The 15,917-nt window shown below is 43.9% G+C and overlaps 1 protein-coding gene across 1 annotated transcript in view; it reads right to left on the bottom strand.

Annotated features, from left to right (window-relative positions):
- Nucleotides 1–15,917, bottom strand: part of NEK11 (NIMA related kinase 11) — a 244,359-nt gene that overhangs the window by 85,737 nt on the left and 142,705 nt on the right. The window contains exon 13 of the mRNA XM_080823107.1: nucleotides 12,708–12,868. Within this exon, the coding sequence (XP_080679233.1) occupies nucleotides 12,708–12,868 (161 nt within the window). The remainder of the gene's footprint in view (nucleotides 1–12,707; nucleotides 12,869–15,917) is intronic.

A 15,917-nucleotide genomic window follows, 5' to 3' on the forward strand; every position in this document is an offset into this window, starting at 1 on the left:
CTAGGAGCGTTATTTTGTTGGGATCTAATACTCTGGTAGACTCCAAGGACCAAATTCTCAATAACGTCTGAACATGGATACTCAATAACAGACCAGGTTTATACCAAACCAGAACTACACAGCATTGTACATTTTCATTGTTAGTTCTTAGAGGCAAGCCCCAAATACTGTCATTTGTGCATATCACAAGCACTGGCTTGTTTCTTAGAATTCAAATTTTTATATGAAAGTGGACAAGAAGCTGTCTTGAAAATATAATCCAATAACTAAACAACTATATTTCTATGCCAATATTCCTGTTAGAAAATGTATCTTAATTTAGCATCTATATCACCTAGGAAAGTTTCAGCTACAAGTAACCAAAAATCTCAACCACCTTAAACAAAGAACCCCAATATGCTCCTTTCCATGCACTCTCAGACCCCTTCTTCCCCAAGAAAGTATATCCTCACACTTTTTGGCCAGAATTGATTGCATATGCATTTTAAACCAGGCCCTGGTAAGCGGAGTGTGATGGCCAGACTGGCTGGAACGAATAGGATTTAGGATGTATTTAAATCATGAAGGGAGGCTGGCCACTGGCCTAAAACTGAGGCTCTGGCAGAATGGACCAAAGGAGAAGGGCACAGCCTAGTGGTTAAGAGCAAGGGCTCTGGAATAAGCCCACCTGTTTAAATCTGGCCTTGCCATTTGCCTGTCATGTATCTTGAGCAATTACTTAAACTATTCACATCTTCATTTTCCCATCTGTTAAATGGGTTGTTAGGAGGAATAAAAGTTAGCATCCATAAGTACATAGCTCCATGCCTGGCACATTTTAACTGTAACACGTGTTTGTTAAACAGAGGCTCAAAAATGTTTGTTTGGTACACAACCAATATGCTCAGTATCTTGGACTGAACCCAGCTTAACTTTCTGCTCAAATTTTTGGAATGGATAATGCAATTGAAGAAACCTCTTTCTGAAGCAGCTGTTTCTGAAGCTGTTGCTGACAGTTACTTATTCCCCTGAAGGAACAAAGCAATGAGAACCTACTCATAGAGAAGCCTAGTCACATGAGGCTTGTTGTCCAAAGTCTAAGGATGCTTGACCTTTATCTGGATGAAGAAGAGATTGTAGAGGAAGGAGCCAAAGAGGGGCAAGGGGGAGGTGTAAAGACACTGTCTGTCACTCCACGGATCTCCCTACCCCACCCACCCCAGTAAAATGTAACCAGTTCATAATATTGTGCTCTTCTTGGAATTAATTGTGAATGAATGAATGGATAAATGAATGAATAAATGAATAAACGAACGAGTGAATGAATGAACAAACAAATGGAAGAATGGCAACTAGCTACCAGAAGACCTTATTTTGGGATGAGGGCTCAGTTTGGGAACCAATAGCCCTTAGCAATTGTACATCTACCTTTAGACATTCTCAAGAACCTCCCAGAGGGTTGTTCTTCTGCTTCATGTCCCTACACCTTGGGCCGGTAAAAACCCAACCATCTGTCTTCATCTAGCACCCTCAGCACTCTCCTGGCAGGTGGGTGATGCTGACTCCCAAAGGCACACCACAGAAGGCTGGACAGTTAGCAACCCAGATATAAACAGTTGCACAGCTATGAAGTGTTTAAGTTTCCTGGGGCTGAAGGCCACTCAGGATGAGTGGGAATGGGTACCTATGTGGTGTGCTGCCAGGCCCGACACCATTTCTGTGGAACAAACCCAAACAAAGATCTATAAATGTATACATGGAGTGGACATAACCACCCAGTAGAGCTCCAGCCAGAGGGGAGCTCAGCTAAGCTTCATCTCACTCAGACCCTTGGGCACATCCTTCCAATCAAGGGTCCCTATGTCAGTGGGTGTGAGGGTGTGAAGGGGCTGATTTCTTTTACCTTTTGGTCACCTGTCTTGACAGAGTCGTCCCGCAGGACGAGACCAAACCATACAGAACCCTTCTCCCCACTCAAGCTTAGTCATTCTGGACTCACCTTTTTTTTCCCTAAGACACCTTACCTGAGTGTACCCAGGACCTCCTTGAAGCATGACTCCTGAAGTCATGCACGGGCTACAAGGATCCAAAGACACAGCCTTGATACAGGCTGACTTACACGTGTCACAATATATGTATGGATATCGCAATTCTGGTGTTGTTTTTTGGGTAGTTTTTCTTGTCTTGATGACATCGTTGATGATGTATTATTTTTATTGAGGTAAAATTTGCATGCAGTGAAATGCCCAGATCTCCTACATACAATATCCATATAGCCACCAAGTCCCTGAAATTTCCCTCAGGCCCCCTCTCAGCCAATCGCCACTTTTCACTGCCACTGTTGTTCTGATTTCTACTGCCGTAGATTCATTTTAAGACTTGATTTCAGTTGCCCTTCACTGGATTGGCCTTGCGCTTAAAATAAAACCCACTCTCCTTACAAGACCTTGTTGATGTAGCTGCTGCTGGCCTGACCTCTCCAACAGCATCAGTCTTCTTGCTTACTATGCAATTTCTCAAACTTGTCAAGCCCTCTCATGACCTGGGCCTTCCTACACACACTAACCCCCTCTGAAACACTCCTTTCTCAACTCTGTTTTCTTACAGCAGGGAGTGCTTTTTCCATCCCTCAGGTCACAGCTGAGAACCCCTCTGCTAGAAACTTCCTGAACCCCTCTCAGGAGGTGTCTCCACCCCTCCCCAAAATGCCCATTTCTTCTATCACTTCAACTTCTTCCTTTCCTCTTTGCTCTAGCTGTCTGTGTCCTGGCTTATTGGCAACCTGTACCACTAGTTTGTCCACTGTAGGCATTCATTCATCTTTTTACTCCCCAATATTTGCTCAATGTCTGCTCTGTGCTGAACACTGTTCAAGGTGCTGGGGATACAGCAGTGATACAAACAGAATCTTTGAGCAGCTGTCTTACATTCTAGAAGGGGGAGAGAGACTATAAATGAGTAAGCAAATAAACAGTGGTAGGTCAGATGGTGTCAAGATCTATGGAGGACAGGTGCACCTGGGTGGCTCAATGGGTTAAAGCCTCTGCCTTCGGCTCAGGTCATGATCCCGGGGTCCTGGGATCGAGCCCCACATCAGGCTGTCTGCTCAGCAGGGAGCCTGCTTCCTCCTCTCTCCCTGCCTGCTTCTCTGCCTACTAGTGAACTCTGTCAAATAAATAAATAAAATCTTAAAAAAAAAAAAAGATCTATGGAGGATAATACAGCAGGGAAAGGACACAAGGACTTCTCACACCAGCAAGTGCTAAATTCTCTAGGTAGTCTGAGTCCTCCCCAAGATGATGGCATATAAGCACAAACTGGAAGGTAGAGAGGGAGCAAAATAATTTGTGTATCTGGAGGGGAGTGCGTTCCAGGCTTCCAATGGCAGAAACATGCCTGATGTGTTCCAGAAACAGCAAAAAGGCTAATGTGACTAGAGTGGGGTAGGCATGGGTGATTCTCGCAGTGATGGAAGGGAGGGGATCTTCCATGGGTGATGAGGGGATGCTGCAAGGCCATTTTGAACAGACTTGTGCCCTTCCGTTTGAGTGAGGTATGGGAGGGAGGGTTACCAGGAGGCCAGTTAGAAGCTACTGCAGTCATACACTGGGGAGGTGATGGTGGCTCCGGCAGTAGGAGTAGAGGTGCTAAATAATGATCATCTTCTAAACATCGAGTCAATAGGTTTTGCTTATGCATTGGAAGTGGAATGTGAGTGAAAGGACATGCAAGAGTCAAGCTTGACTCAGAAGGAGCTGACTGGGACTGGGGCTGGGGTGTATTCCTTCAGTTTTGGACATGCTTAGTTCAGGATATCTATTAGAAGTCCACATGACATCTATCCCCACTCCTGGACAGATGGGGGATGTGAATCTGGAGACAGAAGTACAGCATGGAAGACACACATTTGAGAGCTGACAGTCTATGGATACTCCATAAATACAGGACACTAGGTGAGATGTCCATGAAGGTGGCATTGTGTCTGCTTTTCACTGTCTTCCACCCACTGCCTAGAACCCTCATCTGTGTGATGTATGAACGTATGACCCAAGCAACAACCCACCCACGTTCTTTCCCACAACCCACCCATGTTCTTTTACTAAGCTACTGTCCACTCTTCAAACTCTATCCGCTGCATCCTGCAAAATGTCACTAAGTTACAGAAACCAAACACCAAGGTGACCTTATCCATTTTCTACACACTCAGATAGACCTTTCACATCTCACTTCGATCTCATTAGAAGGCAAACCCTTGTTTATTTGCATTCATAATTCCTGGGATGACAGAGGGTGCCATTCAGTGCAAAGCCACAGGACAGAGTGGATGGCACCTTCACAGAAACTGCCCTGAAATCAGGAAGCTGACATCTTCACTCCTAGCTCACCACCAACGGTCGCCTCTGTCAAAGCAAAAAAGTTCTCAGAGCTTGTGTCATGATGGGAACACGGAGCCACATCTGCCAAACTCAAACTGGAGGCAAGCCCCCAGGCTCCCATAACTCCAAACATCTCTGTCACTGAATTCGGAATCACTGAAACGTGACTGTCAATGTGTCCACATTTCACTGCTAATGCCTTGTTTACTCTGCATTATTAAAACCTTCTCACTGAAGCTGTCTCCTATTAGTGCCCAGGTTCACAGCACATCGGTATCTGCAGGGTTGCTTCTGGGGTTCAAAGACATTCATAGGTATCTGATCCAGAACTCTTTAGACATTTTGGATCACAGTTTAGAAATGTAAAGGATGGAGAGAAGGGAAAAGAAAGCAGGGCTGCTCGGAGTGGCATCACAATGCCCACCCAGCAACTTGTGCAATGAAGTTTTCAGGAGCTGGGGAGGCTGTGATCCATTTCTTGAGTTGCAGCAGTGTGCCGGGAGCCTGCCCCCAAGCCACCCCTCCCTCCCAAAAACTCACTTGCTCCTGATGAACTATTTATCTCTTCTCACGCCACATGCCCAGTAGTCTAGGGAGGAAAGTCCTGCCATTTAAGGAACGTTGATCGGTTCATGTTCCAAAAGGTAGCCCTTATGATACACACTTCTTTATGGCACGTTATTATTTTTGACTCCAGTTCTAGCTTTACTCCTACATGAATCCCACAGAGTACGTGGGAAACTTGGTCCTGTGTTTTCAACACGATTTTAAATCCTCCGGTCACGTTCTCACACATTTTGGAGCTGCCCCTTAGGTCCCGAGCGTCTTCTTTTCCCCTCCTTTACGAAACTTCCACATTCACTTCTGCACTCACCCCACATGTCTCCTCATTGACAAGGAGAATTTGCTGGTTTGAATTCCAGCTCTGTCGATGGACTGGGTGACCTAGGTCAAGTCAGTTATTCTTTCTTTCTGTGTCGCACTTTCCTCTTTGTAAAGTGGGACAGAAGATGTTAGCTCCGGAAAGTGCCTGTGAGTATAAAATGGGACAAGGCACGTAAAGGACTTAGCATGGCACCTGTTGGGCTGCAAAGCTGGCCCTGTCTTATTAAGAATGATTGTTGCTTCCTCTGGTATGATGTGGTCCTATGTGGGTCATGTAGAAAGGACAGTACCTCCAACAATGTCCCAGATGTGTCACACTCCTTTCTTCCTAGACCAGACACCATGAAATGGTATTCACTCTGTCTTTCCAGATGAATAAGATATTCAGAAAATAAAATTAAATTTCTCTGTGTAAATGAATCACAGAAGAGTGGGATGGGCCCTTTGTTTGCAAGGGCCATGTGGGAGGATCCTCCTATTCTTTGTAGACTCATTTATGCCCTGTATGGTCCAGGTAGCTCAGCTCAGCTGATAGCTGTGGACACATGACTTGGGTGCTGGCAGAAGGGGAAGGGGGCTTGTTGGAGAAGTCCAAAGGTGCCATTCCAACTAGGCTTACCCGCTTTGCAAAACCAGCATACACCACTCCACCACGCTCACCCCCAACCCCAAAAGTAGCACAGAAGGGCCCAGCATGGGCTGTTTGCTGTCCCTTTCCTTCCCCAGTTGCTGTGGACCTCTGCTTAGCCACCAACATGCGGGTGATGGAGGCTAGGGGAGGCTCCCACCCTCCACACTGAAAGGAGCACACAGATTCTGTACATTCCCATTCAGTTTTGCTTTGTCTTTTTCTACCCTATCATCTTCCTTCTTTTCCTCCATTCTTTGGGATTGGGGCAAAAAGTGTAGGTGCAATCTTCAATACAACGGTGGGTCCAACTGAAAAGATTTAGGGGCTAAAACCTCCTACAAAGCCCACAGTGCTATATCCCAACAGCAAGGTTTGCTGGTCCCTGTCTGGCCCGCAGTGAGCTATGCTTTAGTCTGGACAAGAAATAGTAGAGAAGGAAGGCAGAATAACCATGCTGGAAATGAGGGCTGGAATAGGGCCGGCAGTGGAAACTGTCCCATCAAAGTGACTCCTTTCAGCAACACACACTGGGTCTACAGAAGGCCTGTTACCGGGGCGCCTGGGTGGCTCAGTGGGTTAAAGCCTCTGCCTTTGGCTCAGGTCATGATCCCAGGGTCCTGGGATTGAGCCCCACGTCAGGCTCTTTGCTCAGCAGGGAACGTACTTCCTCCTCTCTCTCTGCCTGCTTCTCTGCCTACTTGTGATCTCTGTCTGTCAAATAAATAAATAAAATCTTAAAAAAAAGAAGAAGAAGGCCTGTTACCTGGAAGGCGTGACACATGAAACCGCTGGGTTCCTCTAACGCCTCAGCAAGATGGGCTGCTTTACAGCCTGGGACATGGGCGGCGGGGGGTGGGGGTGATGCTGATGGAGAGATGTTAAATAGTGGGGCTGACTGCTTCTTAGAACTGATGACCTCTGAGGCCAATTCCAGACAAAAACTGTTTCCTCCCATGCATGACGTCATATCAGTTAGGTCAGATCATGCAAAATCCCGGTTAAATCAGCCCTACAGTTTGGACTCAAGAGTTTTGGCATCTTCTATTAAATAAAACAAACAAAAAGATGGGAGGAGGAGAGAATTCTATATCCTGTAACAGATGTGAGAGACAGGCTCTTTTCTGTTTTAATTTCCATAACTCGGCACTGTTCCTAGAGCGAGTGTAAATTTTGCTTCGTGCACAGCTCAGTAATTCTGTTCAGGAGAACAGGGCCAGACAATGTGGTGGCCCTCAGCTATCCCCTCACACCTACTGTGTTTACCCAGTCCTCACAGGAGGGATTATAATTGCCATAATTAAATAGTTGCCCTGGAAGACTGTGTAAAGGAGTGGCTAAGACACATGTCAGATCTGCAGCTCTCCTACTTGCTTAGCTCTGTGCTACTTGGTGGCTGCATTCCCCTCACGGAGCCTCAGTTTCTTCTTGTGCAAACTGAGGCTATCACAACAGATTCATCTTTCAGGGGACCTGAGTTTTAAAGTCAGTGCTTAATACAGTAACCAATTATAGACTAATTATGCTGTTTATTTTTAAGCATTAAACGGAAGAGCTGACTAGCACTGACGAACTGCATTGTATGAAGAACACATAGTTTTAACTACTCTAAGTCTAGGGCAAGAATTCAAAGCACCAAGAGGTTCTCAACCTGAGAGACGCATGGACCCTGAGAGGCAGTGGGGGACTCTGGATTTATAGCCCTCAGCCCTTTCTCCATCTGGGGCGCCCACTTTTTGTTTCAAATGTCAGGCACAACTGGACGGAAATCACTAACCCAAGCTTTCTTCCTTTCTCTTGCCTACCCACCTCGTTCCTCACTCTCACCTTCTCCCTTGTTGGAATTCCCGCCAGTTCAATTCCAGATTGATGCAGTCCAACTAGAATACACACGTTAAAGGGCGAACTTGCAAGAATGAAATAAAATATCCATGTGTCCATAGCCGAGGTGCACCCCTTCCATTTCTCTTCCAGAGCCGTCCTGCTGCCAGCCTTGCTGTGAAGCCAGCTAGCCGCCCGCAGCTGCTGCTCCAGGATCGGCTCCTCCCGGCAGCTCGCAGACAGTTCAAGCATTAGGAAACCAGAGCCAGGCCATTCCCGCCCAGTCTGGCCTCCTCTGATGGGCAGGGCAGTCTTTGTCTGGGGCTCTCTTATGGGCACCGTGAAGACCTTTCCAGAACTGCCCTGCATGTTGAAGGTGTCATGAAGTCCTGCCTTCCCTTCCATCCTTACCCACTAAGGTGCAGACTAGCATCGTGGTTTGAAGCTTTCCCCAATTCTGTCTTGTCACCTGCTTCCCAGAGGACCTGGGCTGACACGACATATAAAGTACAGGGCATAGAATAAAGGTTCAGGAGATGTTAGATGTTACTGTAATAACAATGAGGATTTGATTAAACTAATGACTCCACTACCAGAAGACACTCAGAGGCACATATTCTCATGATGACCTGATCCGAGAGTCCTCAGTAGACTCCTGGGCCTCACCTAGCCTATATCAATTTCTCTGCCCCGTGGCACCATTCCAAGGAGATCATTGCGCTTTTCCTAATGCTTTGCCGTGCAGAGGGAATTTGAAAGTCACTAGAGGATTTGGTGAAAGCTTCAGAATTAGCTGGAAAAATGGGCCTCCACAGCCCTTTGTCTTGGCAAGAACAAACATCATGGTCCTAAGAGTCTTCTTAAAACAAGTATTGCTGAAAGCCACATTCATTAAACAGAGCCTTTCCTGAGGGAGTTCTGTGTGAAATCACTATGGTCTACCTAGCGTGTGTATTCCTGGTGCACACAGGACATTGATTAGTCTTGCAGAGGGAAATGGTGGTCAAGGCAGCGAGGGAAAACAGAAGGGTCTCTGAATATACCCCATCAATCTGCGGCCCTAAAGCATATCCATTAGAGCAAAAACACTTGTCAGTGACAGGTCCCACAAATACTGTTGAAACCCCTCTTATGATGACAGCTATAAACTCCATTCTCCTGAGATCTAAGAGGCTGGTTCCAATTCAGTGACCACAGCCTTCACAGAGTAGCTATCAACAATATGATAATGGCTTGTGATAAAGGTGCTGTTGATGTTCAGCTTAACGCAGCAGAGAGGGAAGGAACGATCAGCAGCAATTAGGTGCTTAATAAAAACCACTTTGGAGATGCTGCTGCTGAAAAGATTGTCACAGGTGGCACAAGGGACTCAGCAATCAATCCCAATGAAGCCCATGGCTGTTTTTCTTTTTGAAAGCTTCCATCAAATACAAACTATGTGACTTTTGCTCTACCTGAAGGAGTAAGAATCAACTTGATCTGACTACTCACATAAAAGCCATGGGTACAAGGATCACCGAAGACCTTGGACGCACTTGGGTCAAGGGTGAGACTAGGGAGAGGGAAGAGCAAATCCCAGTGATGGCTGCAGGTTTCACCCAATTCACAAAGCCAACAGTGATCGGGTCTCAGCATAGTGTTCTATAACTACAATTTGAGTGTCGCTAGTTAAATAACCCAGAAAGGGAAGAGCAGACACCCATCACAACCGCACACTTTGGGGTGGAGAAAATTATATCAGATTACAGGAAAAACAAATTGGACTATAGTTACCTATCTTTCCACAGATTATTCAACGAGATTTCCACTCCTATTTCTATTATATAAGATTACTCTAGCCTGATACACATTTTGTACCAGAAAGAACACTGGCTGGTGAGCATGACAGACCCAGGTCCATTCGTGGTTCTGAGCGCCTTCCCTAGTTGTGTGGTCACAGGCAACCTACTTCTCTCAGTGACTCAGTTTCCTCATCTGGAAAACAGAAATAAGAATAACTACCCAACAGAGTTTTGTGAGACAAAATACCCATGTGGGTGTGAGAGGCCTCAGCACCCTGTCCCAATAGATTTAAAATCAACTCACAAAGCCTACCCTGTATCCATTTCTCTGCCCCTGTGGCACCGTTCCAAAAAGATCACTCTTTTTCTAACACTTCCCTGAGCAGAGAAAATTTCAGTTATCATATCACATGTGACAGATGCACGGCCCAGAGAGCAAAACTGCTGTCCTATATTTATCACTGGCCCTAAGAAATAAAAAGGAGGGATTTTTTTTTTAATACCACAGTTGTGAAATCTCACACTAACATTAAAGAGTTTGGGAAGTATCATAAAAAATCCACGAGATGGAGTGCCTGGGTGGTTCAGTGAGTGGGGCATCCAACTCTTGGTTTTGGCTCAGGTCATGATCTCAGGGTCATGGGATCAAGCCCTGTGTTGGGCTCCATGCTCAGCAAGGAGTCTTCTTGAGAGTCTCTCCCTCTCTCTCTGCCCCACCCCCAGCTCATGCACTTGCTCTCTCTAAAATAAATAAATAAATCTTTTTTAAAACCCCACAGGATTATGCTAAATAAAATAGATCAATCAGAGAAAGACAATTATCATATGCTCTCTATGGTATGAGGTATTTGAGAGGTATGACAGGGAGTTGTGGGGGGGAGAGAGGGAAAAAAATGAAACAAGATGGCATCGGGAGGGAGACAAACCATAAGAGACTCTTAATCTCAGGAAACAAACTGAGGGTTGCTGGGAGGTGGGGGGTGGGGATAGAGTGGCTGGGTTATGGACACTGGGGAGGGTATGTGCTTTCGTGAGCACTCTGAGTTGTGTAAGACTGATGATTCACAGACCTGTATCCCCAAAGCAAATAATACATTATATGTTAACCAAAAAAACCCTACAAGATGGCTGGGTAACATCATCATCATCATAATTAATACCCCATTAATTAATTATTAAATTCTAGATACTATTTTAAGTATCTTACATTGATGACTTCATTTTAATCCCCAGACTACTCTGTGAGGTAGGGGTCATTATTGTCCCATTTTACAGATTAGAAAACTGAGGCACAGTGAAATTTAGTAACTTGCACAAGGTCACACAACCTGCAAGTAACAAAGGCTAGTCTTGTATACAGGCATTTTGATTTCCAGCCCTGTGTTCCTATAAGTATGCCAAAGACGGGACTTCCAGAGTGGCTAGCAAAGTTCTATTTCCTGACCTGAGCGGTGTTTGCTGTATATTTTATTCATGTGTATTTTCTAAATCAGTTTTAATCTATTAAAAATAAAAAGTAATAGCACTAGTAGCTAAAATTTTGTCACTTGGTGCTTTGGGCAAAAATGGATGTGTTTTGTAACCATAGGCACAGAAAGATGGTTCTGCAATATTGTAATATTTGTCTCCTGGGGCACCTGGCTGGCTCAGCCAGAAGAGCATGGTGTGACTCTTGATCCTGGGGTCGTTAGTTCAAGCCCCATGTTGGGTGTAGAAATTATTTAAATAAATAAAAAAGATTTGTCTCACATGTTTAGGACCGTGGCACAGAAGGAAACGGGAATTGTATTTTAAACGTGTGGAAGGAGGTGCTGTTGTTCACCAGAGTCCATTGGAAAATGGGGAAATGATAGAAGGAAAGCATTTTTATTTTGGCATGCTGAATCACTGCCTTGACTGTATTTCTCTCAACACTCACCTACTTCTCTCTTCACGTATTTGTCTCCTAAATTCTCTTTCTCCTCTTTCTCTCATCCTTTTCTCTTCTTAGCCTCATATCCATATCCTTCTAGTTCCCCTTTCCTTGTCTCTTTCTCCTTTCTTATATAGAACCTGAGAACATTTCTTATTGGTTTTATTTATTGAATATTACAATATTTATTGAATATTACATTCCTTAAAAATTATTGTATACAAACTTCAATTAATCCTCCTGAATTAAGTTTCCATTGATACAGGTACCCCTTGATTGACTTCTATTTTCCTAGCTTAATGATTCCCAGTAACAAAACTTCTGTGCCTTAAGAAATTTTAGGACTGGGGGCGCCTGAGTGGCTCAGTAGGTTAAAGCCTCTGCCTTTGGCTCGGGTCATGATCCCAGGGTCCTAGGATTGAGCCCCGCATCCGGCTCTCTGCTCAGCAGGGAGCCTGCTTCCTCCTCTCTCTCTGCCTGCCTCTCTGCCTACTCTCTCTCTGTCAAATAAATAAAAAATCTTAAAAAAAAAAAAGAAATTTTAAGACTAGAAAGCTTACCATGTTATGGTCTAAGAGGAAAATGAAGTTTATGAGCATAAGTTGCCCAAAGTAATCTGCTTACGTCTTACATACCTCTTGCTTTTTTTCTTTCCTATAGACACCTGGCAGAGAAATCACATGCTGGGACTGTTTCTTAGCCTATAACCCAGATAGGGCTTAATCTTGCTATTGTTAAAGAGATCTATCTAAAGAGAACACTGTGTGTAAGGATGGGCCCACAAAGGCTGGGTGTGGCCAGAAAGATCATGCCCTAAGCCCAGGATCTCTGGGCCTCATTCTCAGAACTAATTTGTGCACTAGGACATGACTCAAAAATCTGATTACCACGCAGAAAAGTGTATTTTTAAAAATCTCCGTCTCTGTGCTAAAGAGACACTTGCATTCTTTATTTAACAGCTGTATACAGGGTGCTCATCAGTGCAGCGTGTAACATCTTTCCACTGAAATAGGTACTGGGTGCCCCAGCCCTTCCCTCACCAACATGGTCCACACCAGAATCTCAGAACTCCATGCAGTCCTAGCTGCCCCTGGACCCATCACATTGGGCCTTTATAACAAACCCTAGTCCCCCCAACCCCCAAAAATGCAAACAAACAAACAAATAGAGAAAAACAAACAAACAACAACAACAAAAAAACCCCAAAACACGCTAGCCCCCTACCCCCACTTCAAGTTCTAAGATTTCCTTGACTCTCTTTGAGAAGTCACAACCTAGTCAGGACCTCAGACAGCTCCACATCTCTGTTGGGGAGCGGCCTATACCTGTTGGAATGTTCTGTAAGCAGGCTGGGGTCCCTCATCCTTGACCTCTTCCTCTGGTGCTGAGAACACTGTTTCTTCTTCTTCCTCCTCACTTTCTTCAGAACAGGAATCAAAGACATCAGCATAATACTCTTCAGCCACAAGCGGGTCTTCAGGGATCTCTGAAATAAAGAATAAACAACAATCAGGCCCTATAAGTCATTAAATTATAATGAGTCTAGGATCTCCCATATCTTCCCAGAGATATATGTTATGTTTGCATTGACAAAGCTTTCATAGAGTGTAGAGCTGAATATTAGCTTCCTGAAAGTATCTGGTTGACTTTAATAAAACTCAGCAAAATTAAACCAGTAGAGGAAAGGGGGGGTGATTCATTTATATTTTGAAGGTGGAAGAATAAAACCATGACATGAGAAGAAATGATCTCCTTTAAAGTCTTTACATTCAGAGGCATGAATCCTTATGACAACTGAGGGGATTTAGGAGCAAACACTGGATGAGAGGCCTCGGCTGCAGGACCCTATTACACACCCACATTAAACTTCTGCAGAGGCTGTTAGAGCGGAACTTGGTCAGCACTCTTCCCTGTTGTTTCTTTTTTAAAGAAAATATTAGTTATGAGACCAGGCAAGATGGATAGGATATACAGCAATGGCATTTAGGCAAGCCGAGGAAAACATTATGGGATTTTTCCCAACAGGCTATGAAGGCTTTTGACATGGAGTCAGCTGGGACCCTGCTTACTCACCTCTATACATGACATTTATTTTTTTTAAGATTTTTATTTTATTTATTTGTGTGAGAGAGCGTGCACACGCACAAGCAGGGGGAGCTGCAGGCAAAAGGATAAGCAGTCTCCCCACTGAGCAAGGAGCCCAATACAGGACTCAATCCCAGGACTCTGGGATCATGACCTGAGCTGAAGGCAGATGCTTAACTGACTGAGCCAACCAGGCATCCCTATTTTTTTTAAAAAAGGAAAGACCACCCACTTAAGTTGATGCCAAGATGTGGCTACCTAAGTTATTTTATGCAATGTTATTACTAACTAAAAATGTAATTTTTACTTATAATGGTTTTCAACCAAGAAAGGCCAAGAATGGGTCACACACACAAAAAAACCATAGCGATATCAACTCCAATTTACTAAGGAAGGCCTAGAAATAGGGAAATACTTTTGGGGAGAGGAGTGAATTACAGTGACAGCCCACACATTAAAACCATGGGCATTTTCGGCTTTGCACCAGACTCTGATTTATAAATAAAAATAACTCTTCTAAATTATAACAAACAGCACTGTATTTCATCCCACTGTTGCTACTCTGTGTTTACTGGGGGAAAATATGGAATTAGGGGTCAGAGAATCAGGTTTGAATCTAAGCTCTACCACCTCTTATGTAAAAAGTGAGGCAAGGGACTCGAGCTTCCTGAGCCAATTTCTCCAGTAAAACTGGCATAAGGGAAACCTAGCAGGGTAGCTATGAAGATTCAGTAATAGGACTCTTATGAAAGCATTGTCTATAGGGAAACTTTATAAAATGTTCACTCAATTTCCACATCTGAAAAAAGGGACTTTTTGTTAACTGATTCCAGAATCCTCTGGAAGTAAGATACTTAGTGGACTACTTTAAACTCTTTGCTATCTATGGTTTCCCATAAGACACAAGAGGCAGTGTCATGGCATCAAAATCAGTCAGCTCAAAAGACAAAAATAACATATACTCAAAACTGCCTTCGCCAGCTTCTTAGGAAGGAGCATATTGGGCATTTTGGTAACTCCAACACAGCCTGTTTCCCTTCAGATCACATGTTTGCAGTTGAACCGCAGATGAAGTAGATTATTTGTATATAGGGGCCACATTTTGTAAAAATCTTTATTCAAGATTGATTAATGGAATGGAATGGTGGACAGAACAATGTGACTCCCTGTGTCTCTTCGCCCTGCTCCCCAGCATCTCTCTTTTTCACAGATTGGTCCATTCTTTCCCCCTTTTCCCACTCCCTCCTATTTCCTCTTCCTCTCCCGAAGGCTGTCTATCTGTCTGACAGCTACTCATTCATTTACTTATTCCTTATATTCTCCCTTTTCCCCTCTATTCCTCCTCCCCTCCTCCTTTAGGCCAGAATATTTGCTTTCAAATTTGACTGTGACACAAGAGGAAATATCATTTACATTGTTGCCCAGCACACAGAAATGTGCTTATATTTGTGTACAGATATAAATATATTTATAGTTGAAATGAAAGTTTCATGCATCAAGATTTACCCATACTAAATATGACACATTCTAGTCTTTCACATTCTATTCAATTTTTTACAATGCTAGTTGCAACTTGTTAAAGTGATTTCTCAACACACAATTTGAAAAACACTGGTTGAGAACGCTGGCTTTGGAATCCAAAAGACCTACATTTAAATCGAGGCTCTAATATCAGCTCTGTGACAGGCATTATTTAAACTTCCTGTATTTCAGTATTCTCACCTGTAAAATGGACATGACTGTAACCATCTCTGAGGATTGTTGTGAACATTAAATAGTATGATGGATGCAAAGCACTGTGTACATGGTAGGCACCAAATAGATGTCAGTTACTAACATGTAACATAAAACCCTGTAAACGTTTTGCCTGTAATGCACAACACCAGGAAGAAATATAAATATTAGACAAGTTTAATTTTATATATACACACACATGCACAAAATAGAATTACTTCTCAAAATCCATACCGTACCCATTACAAATGGGCAGTAAGGCAGCAGGCCAAACCATACAGACAAACCCTTCTCTTGATAAATACCAAACCCCACCTCCCATAACATGGCTCTTATGCAGTCTTAGCCTCAGAGGAAATATTCCCTCTCTTACCAGGGATCCCCTCCCAGGAAGGAGAGGAAGGAAAGAAATGCTCAGTAGAATACACCATCCTGGGACTTATGCCTGAGTCAGGAAACTGACTGGGATGAAGCCAACTCCAATATTTCTTAAACAAGCACCACCATCTTGGTGCATCTCAAAAATTTCATTTTCAAAAGGAAAAGTCAAAAGAAATATAAGTCTGCTCAAACTGTGTGTGTCAAGCTATGTGTTTTTCAAACGCGGGCCCAGTTTGAAGCCTTGTTAGGCTAAGGCTCATTTCTCCTGTCATTGAGGGAAAATGGTCTGTGATAAATAGCTTTAATTTCCTCACACCCTGAAGTCAGCCTCATAA

Source organism: Martes martes, assembly GCF_963455335.1.
Source record: "Martes martes genome assembly, chromosome: 1".
NCBI classification, from domain to species: domain Eukaryota; kingdom Metazoa; phylum Chordata; class Mammalia; order Carnivora; family Mustelidae; genus Martes; species Martes martes.